The sequence below is a fragment of the Arvicanthis niloticus genome, chromosome 7, assembly GCF_011762505.2.
Source record: "Arvicanthis niloticus isolate mArvNil1 chromosome 7, mArvNil1.pat.X, whole genome shotgun sequence".
NCBI classification, from domain to species: Eukaryota; Metazoa; Chordata; class Mammalia; order Rodentia; family Muridae; genus Arvicanthis; species Arvicanthis niloticus.
The window spans coordinates 85,687,762-85,701,446 of record NC_047664.1 but is presented as its reverse complement, the minus strand read 5'-3'; the positions used below and the strand labels follow the sequence as shown (position 1 = coordinate 85,701,446).

At 34.8% G+C, this 13,685-nt stretch overlaps 1 protein-coding gene across 1 annotated transcript in view; it reads left to right on the top strand.

Annotated features, from left to right (window-relative positions):
• Positions 1–13,685, top strand: part of Uba6 (ubiquitin like modifier activating enzyme 6) — a 71,037-nt gene that overhangs the window by 37,952 nt on the left and 19,400 nt on the right. The window contains exons 18-26 of the mRNA XM_034509146.2: positions 1,655–1,732; positions 2,914–3,095; positions 4,372–4,477; positions 6,580–6,669; positions 6,763–6,843; positions 7,857–7,985; positions 11,520–11,571; positions 11,659–11,722; positions 12,700–12,769. Coding sequence (XP_034365037.1) covers positions 1,655–1,732; positions 2,914–3,095; positions 4,372–4,477; positions 6,580–6,669; positions 6,763–6,843; positions 7,857–7,985; positions 11,520–11,571; positions 11,659–11,722; positions 12,700–12,769 — 852 coding nt within the window. The remainder of the gene's footprint in view (positions 1–1,654; positions 1,733–2,913; positions 3,096–4,371; positions 4,478–6,579; positions 6,670–6,762; positions 6,844–7,856; positions 7,986–11,519; positions 11,572–11,658; positions 11,723–12,699; positions 12,770–13,685) is intronic.

The following is a 13,685-nucleotide window of genomic DNA, read 5'->3' as shown; positions in this document are numbered from 1 at the left end:
CTTCAGACTGAGTTATTGCAAAGTCATGTCATTTAAAATAACTTTTATTAGTGGTATTTTACCTTTAAGATAAAAACTTTCATAAGTGACTTCATATATTTATCTTGGTAACTAAATAACTAAAAAGTGTATGGTAATCCACATTGTAGCTTACTGATATAGTTTTAAAAGGGATTCATCATTATTATAGCTATAGGTAGGAGCACATTTATATTATCCATGCTTGACATTTCTAAACTGTGTTCCACAAACTGCGAATATATTAGCTTAAAAGTTACTTGGTTTTTTCTTGTTTTAAATCACTTCTTTACTGTAAGCTTGGGGATTACCTGAATGCTTTAACTGTATAGAAAAACAGTGCTTTTAGTAGGTAAAGGTCAGGATGAGCTGAAGTGAAGAAACCTACTGACATCAGATAGCAAAATATAGCCCGTAATGTGAGCAGGCCTGTCATTCTGAACACAGCGACATGTTGTAACAAAACTGTAAGTGTTCATGGATACACCCAAAATGTAAAGAGAAATCCCCAGCTACCTAGAATCAAGGGGAATATGAAACCTTGAATTATTCACCAAATACATTTTTTCACTATTTTTAATATCTAAAACTTTAAATAGAAACGGAAGTCACTCACCAGAAAGTAAGACTCTTAACCAGCACCCCCCGAGAGAGAGAGAGAGAGAGAGAAAGAGAGAGAGAGAGACAGAGGGACAGAGAGAGAGAGAGAACCTCTAACATAAAATTCTACAAACATGTAGACATTTTATTAATTTTCAAGGAAAATTAATAAAAAGAAAATGAATGTGGACACCAGTCAATGGCTGAAACTTGAACCAGCACTGAGCAGTACAATGCCAAAGACAGTATTTTTAATTCTAGCTTAGTAGCACATTCATTTTCAATTCTGCAGATTATTTTACATGTTTGTTTTCTTTTTCACCTTCTAGAATTAGGATCTATACGTTCTTAAAGGGCAAGTATTTTAAGCCTATAGATCAACTATCTATGACAGCTAATTGGCTGTATGAAAATATTCAACTGCCTAGTAGTTTATAGATTGAGCCTTAGTTGGAGCTCCAGTCAAATTGAAACATGACAGCATTCCCAAATTACTTCAGATGAAGAATAAACATTGGACTAGCGAGATGGCTTATCAGGTAAAGACACTTGCCATTATACCTGATTTAGTTTGATTCCCCAGAACCCACCCATGGAAGGAGTGGAAGGACTTTTACGAACTTGTTGTTTGACTTCCACACTCGTGCTATGGCCACACATTCTCCACACACATACACAATAATTAGGAAATAATGAATAAATTTTAAAAGAAGAAATGTCATAAATTTAAAACAGATAGCTCTTCTGTGAGTAATTAATTTTGTGGGTCTAAAAGATGATAGGGATAGTTTTAGTCTTCAAATAAAGAATTTTTAAAGAAAGTTTCTAATGAGCTTAAATCATTTCTGTTATTTGCTATGCTTATGTACTAAATATTAGTTGGAGTTAACAAACTTAACAATGATAGCATATTACTGGTAACCATTTGAAAATTTTTTACATGACTATTACTAGCAAAAATGATTTGAGAGTGCTGTTTCAGTCATAGTGAGAAGTGCAAAACAGATTTATTTGTTTTGTTCTTTTCTGTTATAAGGTAACAGTTACAGATCCTGACTTGATAGAGAAATCCAACTTAAACAGACAGTTCCTGTTTCGTCCTCATCACATACAGGTTTGTCACTGTTTTCTTATCATAAACAGATAATGGTTGCTGGGTAATCCTGTCCTTTGTCAGATTAAGAGAAAAATAAAGTATTCTTTGGATAGAACAAAATGAAGAAAATAATGATCTTTCATACACACTAAAATTGTCTTTTGGATGTTATTATTTGAATCGTGAAACATGAGTAGTACTTTTCATTTTGTAATCACAAAAATATGTTTCTATAAACAAGTTCTCTAATTTGAGGTTTTAAGAAAGCACATTTTTTTTTTTTTGCTATAAAATAGGTAAGGTTTCATATTTAAAATTGCTGTACCAGTTTTTAACATCCTCTTTTATTGTAAAAGACTCTTTAGTTGTCTCAAACCAAAATATTTAAATCGGGAAAAGAAACAGGCAGCACACTCAAAGGCAGAGGCAGGTGAATCTCTTGAGTTCCAGGCCAGCCTGTTCTACACAGTGAGTATTAGTCATAGTTAGTTACATGGTAAAACCCTATAGTGAAAAACAGAAAAGAAAGAATATGTTAATCAGAACTACATGCTTTTAGTTTAAATTTTTTCCTTGTAGTCAACTCATTGTTGATCTTAGGAAAAGAAATGTAAGCATGTTATGAACGAGAAGTGACTACAAAAGCTGTCATAGTTAAACTGATATCCTCTTACATAAAGAGAAAGGACACAGCAGCAGTCTCTGTGAATTCAAATGTTTTATTAAATGATTCACAATGTATTATCTATAGATGAACACCAAAGACCTATTTGTTAATTTCCTGACTTCTATCAGTTTCTGACTTTGTTCTTATAGTAAAAAGTAAAGCATGTTAGCCTAATAGTGAGAAGAGACAGAAAGACAAATTCAAAGGATGCTGTAAAGACCTTCATAGCACCTGAAATGATACAAGATTCAATGACACATGAATGAAATCATAAATGGTGGATAAACCTTTAATTAAAAAATAAGAATAAATATATATTTTTTAAGACTTTTGTAAAAATACTTTAAAATTTCTAAAGCACTTTGTTACACAATGATGACTAGGTTGTGTTAATATGTGAATTATTTGAGCTAACTTCATTACTTTGCTGTCACCTCATGTATTCCAAATGATTAGAATATGTAAATTCAGTCATAGTTCATCTTTTCTGTTTAACATTTATTCCTTCTGTTTTTATTTGTTACTTGTTTAGAAACCCAAAAGCTATACTGCTGCTGAAGCAACTCTGAAAATAAATCCTCAATTAAAAATAGATGCACACCTGAACAAAGTTTGTCCAGCCACTGAGAGTATATACAGTGATGAATTTTACACTAAGCAAGATATCATTATTACAGCACTAGATAATGTGGAAGCCAGGAGATATGTAGACAGGTATGTTCTTGAAATTCAAGTGCATAAAGAACTACTTTTATTTTTGTTTTTCACTCTCATTTTTTGGAAAATTACCTAATTATTTTTATGTCATTCTACTAAAACTACTAAATTTAAGCATATTGATGATTTTCCATTATACTTAGAAAAATTTAATATTGATAAAACAGACTAAATGGATTTTTAAATGAAATACCTCCCACCCTCCAGTGTTCCTCCTTTCAGTGTGGCGGTGTTCCCTGTTCCTCCTTATTATGGCTGTGTAAGCTCCTTTAGCATCTTCAAAGGCCTCTTTACCTTAGGAACTAAATCGGTTTTGGGCTTCTGCAAGTTGTATTTTTTTTTCTCAAAATTCTTGTCCCCAACTATGTATACTGCCAATTCTTTCCTTTAAGGTGTTCCCTCATCTTTGAGTTTCAGCATAAATATTTTTCTTAAAACATACATTAACTCCTAAATCTGCTTTTCTTAATACTTTTTCATTGTGACACATATTTTTATTGGCATACGTGTTTATTTAATGTTTGGTTCTTCACTAAATTTTTCATCCAAAGATCATTTATTTTCAATGTCAATCACCTGATTTCATTCAATGTGATTTATGAAATCGGTCATTGAATGAATCATTGTATGACTGTAATATTAGGATTCCAGAGCATATATCAGAGGTTTGCCAGTTGAGAAATGAGAGAGAAACAAATCTTGAGCAGCAGAAAAAAAAAAAAAAGAAAAGAAAAGAAAAAGGTCACTGCATTTCTTTTTGTGTGTTTATGTGTTGGAGGGGTGGTGCACACACACACACACACACACACACACACACACACATCCTAAGATACTACAGTTGGTAAAGCATGACTAATGATAGTACTTAGTTAACAGTGCTTGGGATGAAGCCCAGTTGAGAAGACATGGTATGGCAGGACTTACAGGCAGGGAGTAATCGAGTAACAAATAGAAAGTAAGTGAACCAAGATGTGGTTAGTTTAAGGAAGAAATAGAGTTTTTAAAAAACGCGAGATTTTAATTCAGGTAGAAAGTAGGAAGAAACAAATTACTAGGTTGAAAAGAATTTTATATATGTGGTAGGGCTAAGGAGAGAAGTGTTAGTGAGACTGTCACACGGGTTCTGTTCTGTTCACTAACGCTGCACACAGAAGCCATCAACGTGTGAATAGTAAGCAGAGAGCGGGAAGCTGGGTTTGTTTACTGTTACTGATCACTTTTGTGTTTTGCTTTGTTTTGTTTTTTGTTCTTTACATATTTTATCTCCAAATAGTCGCTGTTTATCAAATCTACGGCCTCTCTTAGATTCTGGAACGATGGGCACCAAGGGACACACTGAAATTATTGTACCTCAGTTGACTGAATCTTATAATAGTCACGTAAGTTGAGTAAATGTCTTGTCTTTTTATATCATAATTTTTGTTTTCATGAATGAATCAATAAATTTGACTTAGCTTTATCAATCTTGGTTTTAGCTCTGACAGATTAATACACATGTGCATATACATGTTTAAACATGTTGAACATAGATTTTTAAGTGTGTACTCAAATGATGGGAACACTACATACGTGTAGTGGCCAGAGTTCAATGTCGAGATTCCTCCTCTGTTGTACTCTGTGATTTTTTTTTCCTGACAGGGTTTCTCACTGAGCCCTAGAAATACAGATGTAACTGAACTGACTGGCTAGCAAGTGCCAGGGATCTCAGCCCGTCTCTCTAGTGCTGGGATTACATGTCATACTTCCACACCCAGCTTTTACAGGGGTGCTTGAGAACACATTTAGGTCCTCAGGCTCACATACCTAGCATTATACATCTCCTCTGTCCCTAAATATAATTTTTAGAAGTCATCAAAAAAAAAGTTTATGTTTTCTAACTACCATAGAGTTGAAAATAGCTTTTAAAAGCAATTAAACTTTTTGACTGAAAATAGAACTGTCACCAGAGACTTGAAATCATCCATTTCCTGATCTTTTGGTTTTATTCTGTTAGATATTAGCTGGCATATAAGAAAATGAGGAGCACGAGTATAATAAATGTGTACTTATTTTTTAATCTTTTTATTTATTTACTTTACATCCTGATGACATTATTCCCTCCCCTTTCAGTACTTCCCTCTTACCCGCCCCATGTACTCCTCCCCCTTCTCCTCAAAAAGGAGGAGACCTCCCCCCCAAAGATACCAAGCAGTCTTGGCATATCAAGATTCCATAAGACTAGGTATATCTTAAATGTTTGTCTTCATTAAGAGTTTATACCCCTAGCATGCATTATTAGAAATATTTGTGAAACTTAGTAAATATATAAAGTTGGTAATTTACCCAGAAACTGCCTGTAAAAGAAATCATTCTTCGATGGTTCAAGGAAGAGTGTGTGTGTGTGTGTGTGTGTGTGTGTGTGTATGTGTGTATGTGTGTATATATATATTAAAATAGATAGTAAAATGTAACATTTTATCCCGTAAATGATTTTATAATATTGCTAAAGTTGAAACTGTGGGTCCAAGAAATATTGTAGGTTTTATAATTTAAAATTGAACAGTTCAAATATAATAATTACAGTGTATAATTTCTATAAGTATCGGTGTCCCTTGACTTATAGGTTATGTTTGGTTTAGTAAAATTTTAAAATTCTTAGTGTTTACTGTTTTCCCATTTTTTTTTCCATGAAGTTCACTGACTGATATATGTAGTGACAATAATATAGTAGATTAAATTGAGGTTTAATTAGAGTATTAAATAGGGGAATCATGATATGCATGATACCATGGAAGGTCTTCACAGTAGAGGATCCTCTCATTCTATTACATTTGCTGAACTTCCTCCTATTTTTTATTTCAAACTCTTATAAAACATAATTTAATATTCTTACAGTGTTCCTCACTGAATTATATAAAAAGTTATTTGCTCATAAATCAGCAAATTAGAGATGTCTTTCAGTAAAAAGGCATAAATTGAGTCATTTTTGATTGAGTAAACTGGTAAGCTTAGGCTGTACACAAACCTTGTCATTGACAAGGAGATGTTCAGTGGTTCTTCCACTGTAAGACATTAATCAGTCCCCATCTATAATGTATATATTTTCTAGTAAACTACTAAAGAGTCCTATCCCCAAATTTTTTTACTTTATGAAGAATCTTTGGGAACACTGAGAATTTATATATTAAGAATTCTTAATCACTTCTCTAACTTAGAAGTAGTGTTATAAAATTTTACATGTCACCTGACTTTTTCTAGAAAAAAACTTAATAATGTACTGTGATTTGCCATGAGGACACTCTGCTACTCCACAAAGACCACATGCTAACAGTGATGAGATCTGTGTTTTGATATGACTTTCAACAGGTTAAATGGTCAAGAAAGTAGGTTTTGATTTATTAACTGAGATAATAGATATGAAAGTGTATAACAGGTCTTATTTTTAGACTTGTCAGACTCAAAATTTAGCCAGATGTTTGGTTTTCCTTTTAATTTTCAACAGCGAGACCCCCCAGAAGAGGAAATACCATTTTGCACTCTCAAGTCTTTTCCAGCAGCTGTCGAACATACTATCCAGTGGGCAAGAGACAAGGTAAAAATTTTCCTTAGTGAATTTGTCTTCTCTGAATTAGAAAAGGCAATATTATAGCTACTAAACATATCTGAAACTTTTTTCCCTTTACAGTTTGAAAGTTCCTTCTCCCACAAGCCTTCACTGTTTAACAAATTTTGGCAAGCCTATCCTTCTGCAGAAGATGTCTTACAGGTAAAAGAATGCATTTTACTGCATTCTTATAACCATGTGATACTTATATCACTATAATCTTATTTTCTAGTTACCTTAAAATAATAAAACCTTCCTGTAGAAATAGGGAGTGGTTAAAAACTTGATCATAATGAAATTGAAATGTTCTACTGGGAATCTTGAAATTAAGGCATAAATAGCCTGTTTTGTGTTGTTTTGTTTTAGCTTAATTGAACTCTATGTAAATGTCCCTGACCTTCAAACATTAGGTTTTGTGGTTCAACCAAATGAGGGTGTAGTAATAATGATAAAATAGTGACAAATAGTCAGAGGGTTTGGTAAATTCTTTGGGGAAAAAGTTAAGGTCAATTCAAGTAAGAATAATCATGACTGGACAGTAATCTTACTACTCTCATAATAAGGCCAACTTCAAACATAATGCTTTATATGTAATAATATACAACTAAAAAGGTCAATTTTTATTAACTGTTACTCCTAGATCTCCATATACGAAGGACCTCTTTGATACTTAGTATCTTACACATGGGAAAACATGAAAATATGTCTTGAATTAAGAAACTTCAAATCTGGGAATTGGAAATGGCTCAGCAGTTAGGAGCACTGGATGCTCTTCTAGAGGACCCAGGTTTAATTGTCAGCACCCACATGGCAGCTCACAGCTGTCTGTGACTCCAGTACCAGGGGATCTGACACCCTCACACAGAGACACATATACTATAGGCAAAACGCCAATATGCTTAAAATAAAATAAATTTTGAAAAAAGAAAAAAACTAGTCTAAAATTTCAGTTACTATCCCCTCATATTCCTCTTATAATTTAATGAATGAAATTAATATAATTAATTTCATTAAATTATATTACATTAAATATAATTTAATGAAAGAGAAGTGCTTAAGTAGGAAAAAAAAGAATTAAGATACTGAGTCTGTTAGTTACTTTGGATGATCCTTTTGGAATGTGTTTATTCCTGTAATCAAGTGTATAATTGTTCTTTGTTTTCCTCTTATTCTAGAAGATACAAAATGGACAGAGTTTAGAAGGCTGTTTTCAAGTTATTAAGCTACTTAGCAGAAGACCTAGAATTTGGTCCCAGTGTGTAGAATTAGCAAGACTAAAGTTTGAAAAATACTTTAACCATAAGGTAAGTATACATTCTGAGACATTAAATGAAGGTCTGGCCATGGCTCGTTTATGTATTACTAATGTCCCTGACTTAAAATATTTGTTCTTTTCCTTCACCTATCCTTTTAGAAATAAATAGTACATTAACTGAGAGTAAAGCCTAGGCATATGACAAATTTCTCTTTGAATGTTACTAATTAAAACATTTAGCATGCACTACTGGTTTGACTTGTCAGCTATGCACTGAACCGGCCCTATGTGCAGAGTTGGGTTTGGGGTAGCTTTTGTCTCGAGTGCATTAATTCTGTAGTCTAAAGAAGTTTGTTCGGAACAGAAACAAGAGACTGATAATTCAGATGGAATTTTTGTTCAGATTTTGCCTTTTCTAACATAACTCATAAATACATTTTATGTTTCTTCAACTGAAAATCTAAAATAATTAAGACATACAGAACACAGTAGGCATCAAATAAGCTAGTCCATATAAAGCATTTAAAATAGGCCAAGGCACATGCTCATAAACACTCTTTGTTATTCTGTTTTTTAATTTTTCTTACTGGATTTTTTTATTTATATTTCAAATGTTATCCCCTTTCCCAGTCCTCCCACCCCCATCCCCAAAACCCTCATCCCATCACTCCTCCCCCCCTGCTTCTTTGAGACTGTTCCCCCACCCACTCCCGTCTCCCTGCCCTCGCATTCCTCTACACTGGGGCATCCAACCTCCACAGGACCAAGGGCCTCTCCTCCCATTGATGTCTGACAAGGCCATCCTCTGCTACATATGTGACTGGAGCCATGGGTACTCTTTGGTTAGTGGTTTAGTCCCTGGGAGCTCTGGGAAGGTCTGGTTGGTTGATACTGTTGTTCTTCCTATGGGGTTGCAAACCCCTTCAGCTCCTTCAGTTCCTTCTCTAACTCTTCCATTGGGGACCCTGTGCTCAGTCCAGTGATTGGCTTCGAGCATCTGACTCTGTATGTGTCAGGCTCTGGCAGAGCCTCTCAGGAGACAGCTATATCAGGCTCCTGTCAGCAAGCACTTCTTGGCATCCACAATAGTGTTTGGGTTTGGGGACTGTATATGGGATGGATCCCCAGGTGGGACAGTCTCTGGATGGCCTTTACTTGAGTCTCTGCTCCACACTTTTGTCTTATTTCCTCCCATGAGTATTTTGTTCCCCCTTCTAAGAAGGACCAAAGCATCCACACTTTGGTTTTTCTTCTTCTTGAGCTTCATGTGGTCTGTGAATTGTATTTTGGGCATTCTGTGCTTTTGGGCTAATATCCACTTATCAGTGAGTGCATACCATGTGTGTTCTTTTGTGATTGGGTTACCTCACTAAGGATTGATATCTGTTATTCTTTTGTTGTTGTTGTTTTGTTTTTTTGTTTTGTGCTTTGTTTTTTTGTTTTTAGCGAAACAAAATTTAATTTGAAATAAACTCAAGTCCCCAAACCAGATGGAACATAGACATTAAGATCAGCCCAGTTTATAAACATAAACACATCCTTCAGAAACCCCATCTACACATACTACATGGTCACACACTAGTGGATATTCTTATATCAGATTCCAATAGCACTGGTGGCTAACAACAGACTTCTTCATGTGATCAGGCACAGTTCTTTACCCAGCTTCCTCATCTGTCTACCCAAGCACACAGCAGTGAAGGTGCTCTCTACTGGATCAGAAACCAGTGACAGTTATTTCTAAGTCTTTGAGGGACAACAGACTCTCTTTTTCTCAAATTATGACACTGAAAACTCTTCCTGGAAGTTTTTTTGGTTTTCCTTTTTGTTTTGTTTTTAAGGGATTAAAAAAGTATAGGATACAGTCTGTAATGTGACTGTAAGAATAACAGATATCCTTCGATTACAGTCACATTACAGACTGTATCCTATACTTTTTTAATCCCTCCCTCAGAGTAGGGCAAAAGGACCAAGGAATGAACACCCTGACCTTGGCCCTGACCTAATATCAAGGCAGAGGAAAAACACCTTGCTCCTGCCTTGACCCCAAGACCAGGGCCAAGAAAAAGAATTCCACCAGTCTCTGAGTTTCCTCCAAGATCAGGCCACAAAATCCCACCAGTCTCTGAGTACTAAATCCCACCAATCCCTGAGTTTGACCCAGAGTCTGACCACAGAATCCCACCAATCCCTAAACTTGTTGCAAGGTCACACTAAAGTCCTACCAATCCCAGGCCACTGTAAAAAGCCCCACCTCTCCAAGAAACTATATATAAAGCCTGCCTTCTGCTCAGTTCCCTGCTGCTTCTCTCCCAATTTACACTTAGGCCCTTACCTTATAAGATTATCCTTAAGAGAAAGTCTTTGAGGGTATACTTGTGTTTTTACTTCCTATATGGTTTGCTTTTTAGAGAAATAGAAATGTTCTAAGCTCACTTCTCAAAAAATAGTACTCCTTTCCTTAATATTTCACCTGTTTTATCATAATTATCAGTGTGTTACAGTTCTGAGGGGGAAAGTATCCTGGCAGTTTGGTGCCATGAAATACCACAAAGTCACACTGTACAACAAACCACATGTAAAAGATCTATTGGGAAAGATAAAAGAGGGTGACTGACTCTGCTCAGGAGAAAAGAAGCAAAGAAAGTAGGATGCGGGCTTGTAGGGTTTCGTGGGAGTGGTGTGGAATGATTTTCAGAGTAGCCTGAGATTGGAGAGATTCTATGGCCTGATCTTGGGTTTTTCGTCTGCAGAGCAGAGCCCAACTCTCTAAACCCTCAAGGGCTTACAGTCAGCACTCTTTTTTTCTCTTAACTAAGTTTCTTCTGAATCATCTTCTGTGATTGGGGGTTGGTTTTGTGTGTGTGTGTGTTGGTGTTTTATTTTTATTGTTACACTTTTAAGGATTTGTTTTGTAGAGGAGTGAAGTATGTTCATGGCCACAGTGCTCGTGTAGAAGTCAAAAGACAAACAACAGCAATCACTGCCTTACACCATGCAGGTCCTGGGGATCAAACTTGGGTTTTTATGCTTGGCAGCAAGTAGCTTTACCCACTGAGCCCCAGCCTGGTTTTGGTTGATTTATTATTATTATTATTATTACTATAGAAAAAAGGAACCATGGAAATAAAAGAAAATAGTCTGTCCATATTCGTCATCATTCTTTACCTTTCACCTCAGTTGAAGCATTATCAGTTTACAGATGTTTCATATTCCTACCCTCTTCCAAGCACATCGTAAGCATATAATTTTGAAATGCTAAATGCTACATTTGTAAATTTTTTTATATTTCTTGTAATGATTGGCTCTTAGATACAAAATGGTATGTAAAATATTGTAAAAGGCGTGAAGTAATTCTAAAAAGACTATAATGATGTGCGTAAGACAGGAGGAAGCATAAATGGATTCATGGCTGACTACAGGTCCCCACTGTGCATTTTGTAGACTTTGTTTTGATTTGTGATGCTTAAGCAAATACGTACAAAAACTTTTTTTGTCTTTTGTTTTTTTTTTTAATTTCAAGGCTTTTTTTCTTCAGATAACAAATAGGAGGGATTTTTTTTCATTCTTTTTTTTCTTTTAGGCTTTGCAGCTTCTTCACTGTTTTCCTCTTGACACACGATTAAAAGATGGCAGTGAGTATAACCATTGAGAAGAGATTGTAATATAAAATACTGGATATGACCTATATTTATTGAAAAAAAATTTTATCATTTTACTAGGTTTGTTTTGGCAGTCACCAAAAAGGCCGCCTTCGCCAATAACATTTGATTTAAATGACCATTTGTAAGTATATGTGTATATTTTAACTGTAAATTTCTTAGTTATATACTGCAGGATCTTCAGTGTTAAATAATTTAAGTCTTTTTATATTTTAATATAAAATGCTTAAAAGTACAGTTATAAAACTTAGTTCTTAAAATTAAGCATTTTTAATTAAAAGCCTACTATTTGATTCTAGTACAGTCACCATCCTCCCTTCCCACCTTCCCACCCTCTCATCCCCTACACTGGGCATCCAGCCTTCATAAGACCAAGGCCGCCTCCCATTGATGTCCAACAAGGCTGTCCTCAGCTACATATACAGCTGGAGCCATGGGTCCCTCCATGTGTACTCTTTGGTTGGTGGTTTAGTCCCTGGAATAATTTGAGTCTCTTAATCCAAAAGTTAGCAAGTCATTCTAGTCGGCAGAGCCAGCTACATCCTTCCTACACAGAAGTGTATGCGTTTACTTATGTGCTAAATAAATTTATCATTTGTAATATCTACTCCATAAATAACTAAGTCACTGACTTTTGCCTATAAAAAAATAAAAAAATAGGGGATAGCGTGTATACTCTCATCAAACACTTAGCCTACCTTCACTAAGCTACCTTTCTACAAAGAGTACTTAGTAAATTTTTTTGCTGTTTGAAATATAGTCATTCATACCTGATACATATATTCTAATGAATTAAAATTACTTTTCCCCAAGTATTCTAAGAGTTCTGCACATCACAGTATTCCTAGTGACTACTTGAATATAGTGCTTTAACATGTGTTTTTGTATCAGAAGGACATTTTGTATTTCCTTATGTGTTGTTTTAGTCTAGACAAGAATTTCGTTTTTTTAACTTAGGGGGTAAAAATTAATTCTTCAAAACAGAATTTGAATGTAGTTCTTACATGTTAATATGAAAGCTGTATTTCTTTCCTACTGACTTAAATATCTTCTTTAAAACTGCCATTCAAACTGCTTTATTTTTTATTTTTATTTCAAAAGGCACCTCAGTTTTCTTCAGAGTGCTGCAAAACTATATGCTACAGTATATTGCATTCCGTTTTCAGAAAAGGTAAGATACTCTCCAGGCTCCAGCAAGTGATTCAAAACCTGAATCGATTTAGTTGGTGGCATCAAAATTTGTGTTTAGATCATAAGACTCATTCAGTCTCGTTTGTTTATTTGTTTGGGACGTGGGCTCACATGTGTTTGAGCCATGAACTAGAACTTGCCTTGAGCTCCAGGTCTTTCTGCTTTTACCTCCTAAATGCTCAGATTATAGACATGCACCTTCATGCCCAGCTAAAATCACTTTGGGTTTTTTTTGGATTAAGAAAGGAAAATTTTTTATTTTGTTGTGTTTCTGTCCATTCTAATGGCAGAAGGTATCTACTCATTACTGTGCTGGTAAATAGAACACTAATTTTTCTTTCTGAATTTAAATGCTGAAGTAATATTTGTGAAAGCAATCATACTGAAGTAATGAAAATATTTATAGCTTTTTTTTTTTTTTACCTTTTTCTGTTATCCTGGTTAATTAGAGTCATGAACCAGTTCATAGTGATTTAAAAATACTTCATAGGGATACATAACTTCTCTCCTTTAATGTTAACTTTCATGGATTTGCAGAAATCTGAAAGTGTTGTCCTGCTTTGATTATCATGCCCTTAGAGTCATGTTTTTTCTGTGATACATCATCTTTTGAGTCATACCCAACAAGTTCCATACAGTTTTGAGAGACAGCACATGTGCATAGCTTAGCTCTCTACTTAAATGCATATTAAAGTAAATTCTACTTAGTTTTTTGTTGTTTTCTTTTTTAATATAGGGTTTTACTAAGTAGATATATAAACCCAACAAGAGTGGCTTCAAACTCTTGAGTCTTCTGTTTTCAGCCTCTCGATTGTTAGGATTAGAGACATACGCCCCAAATCTGGATCTATAGTTAGCATAGATGTGCCTGTTAGAGATTAATCTTTCCTGGAAAT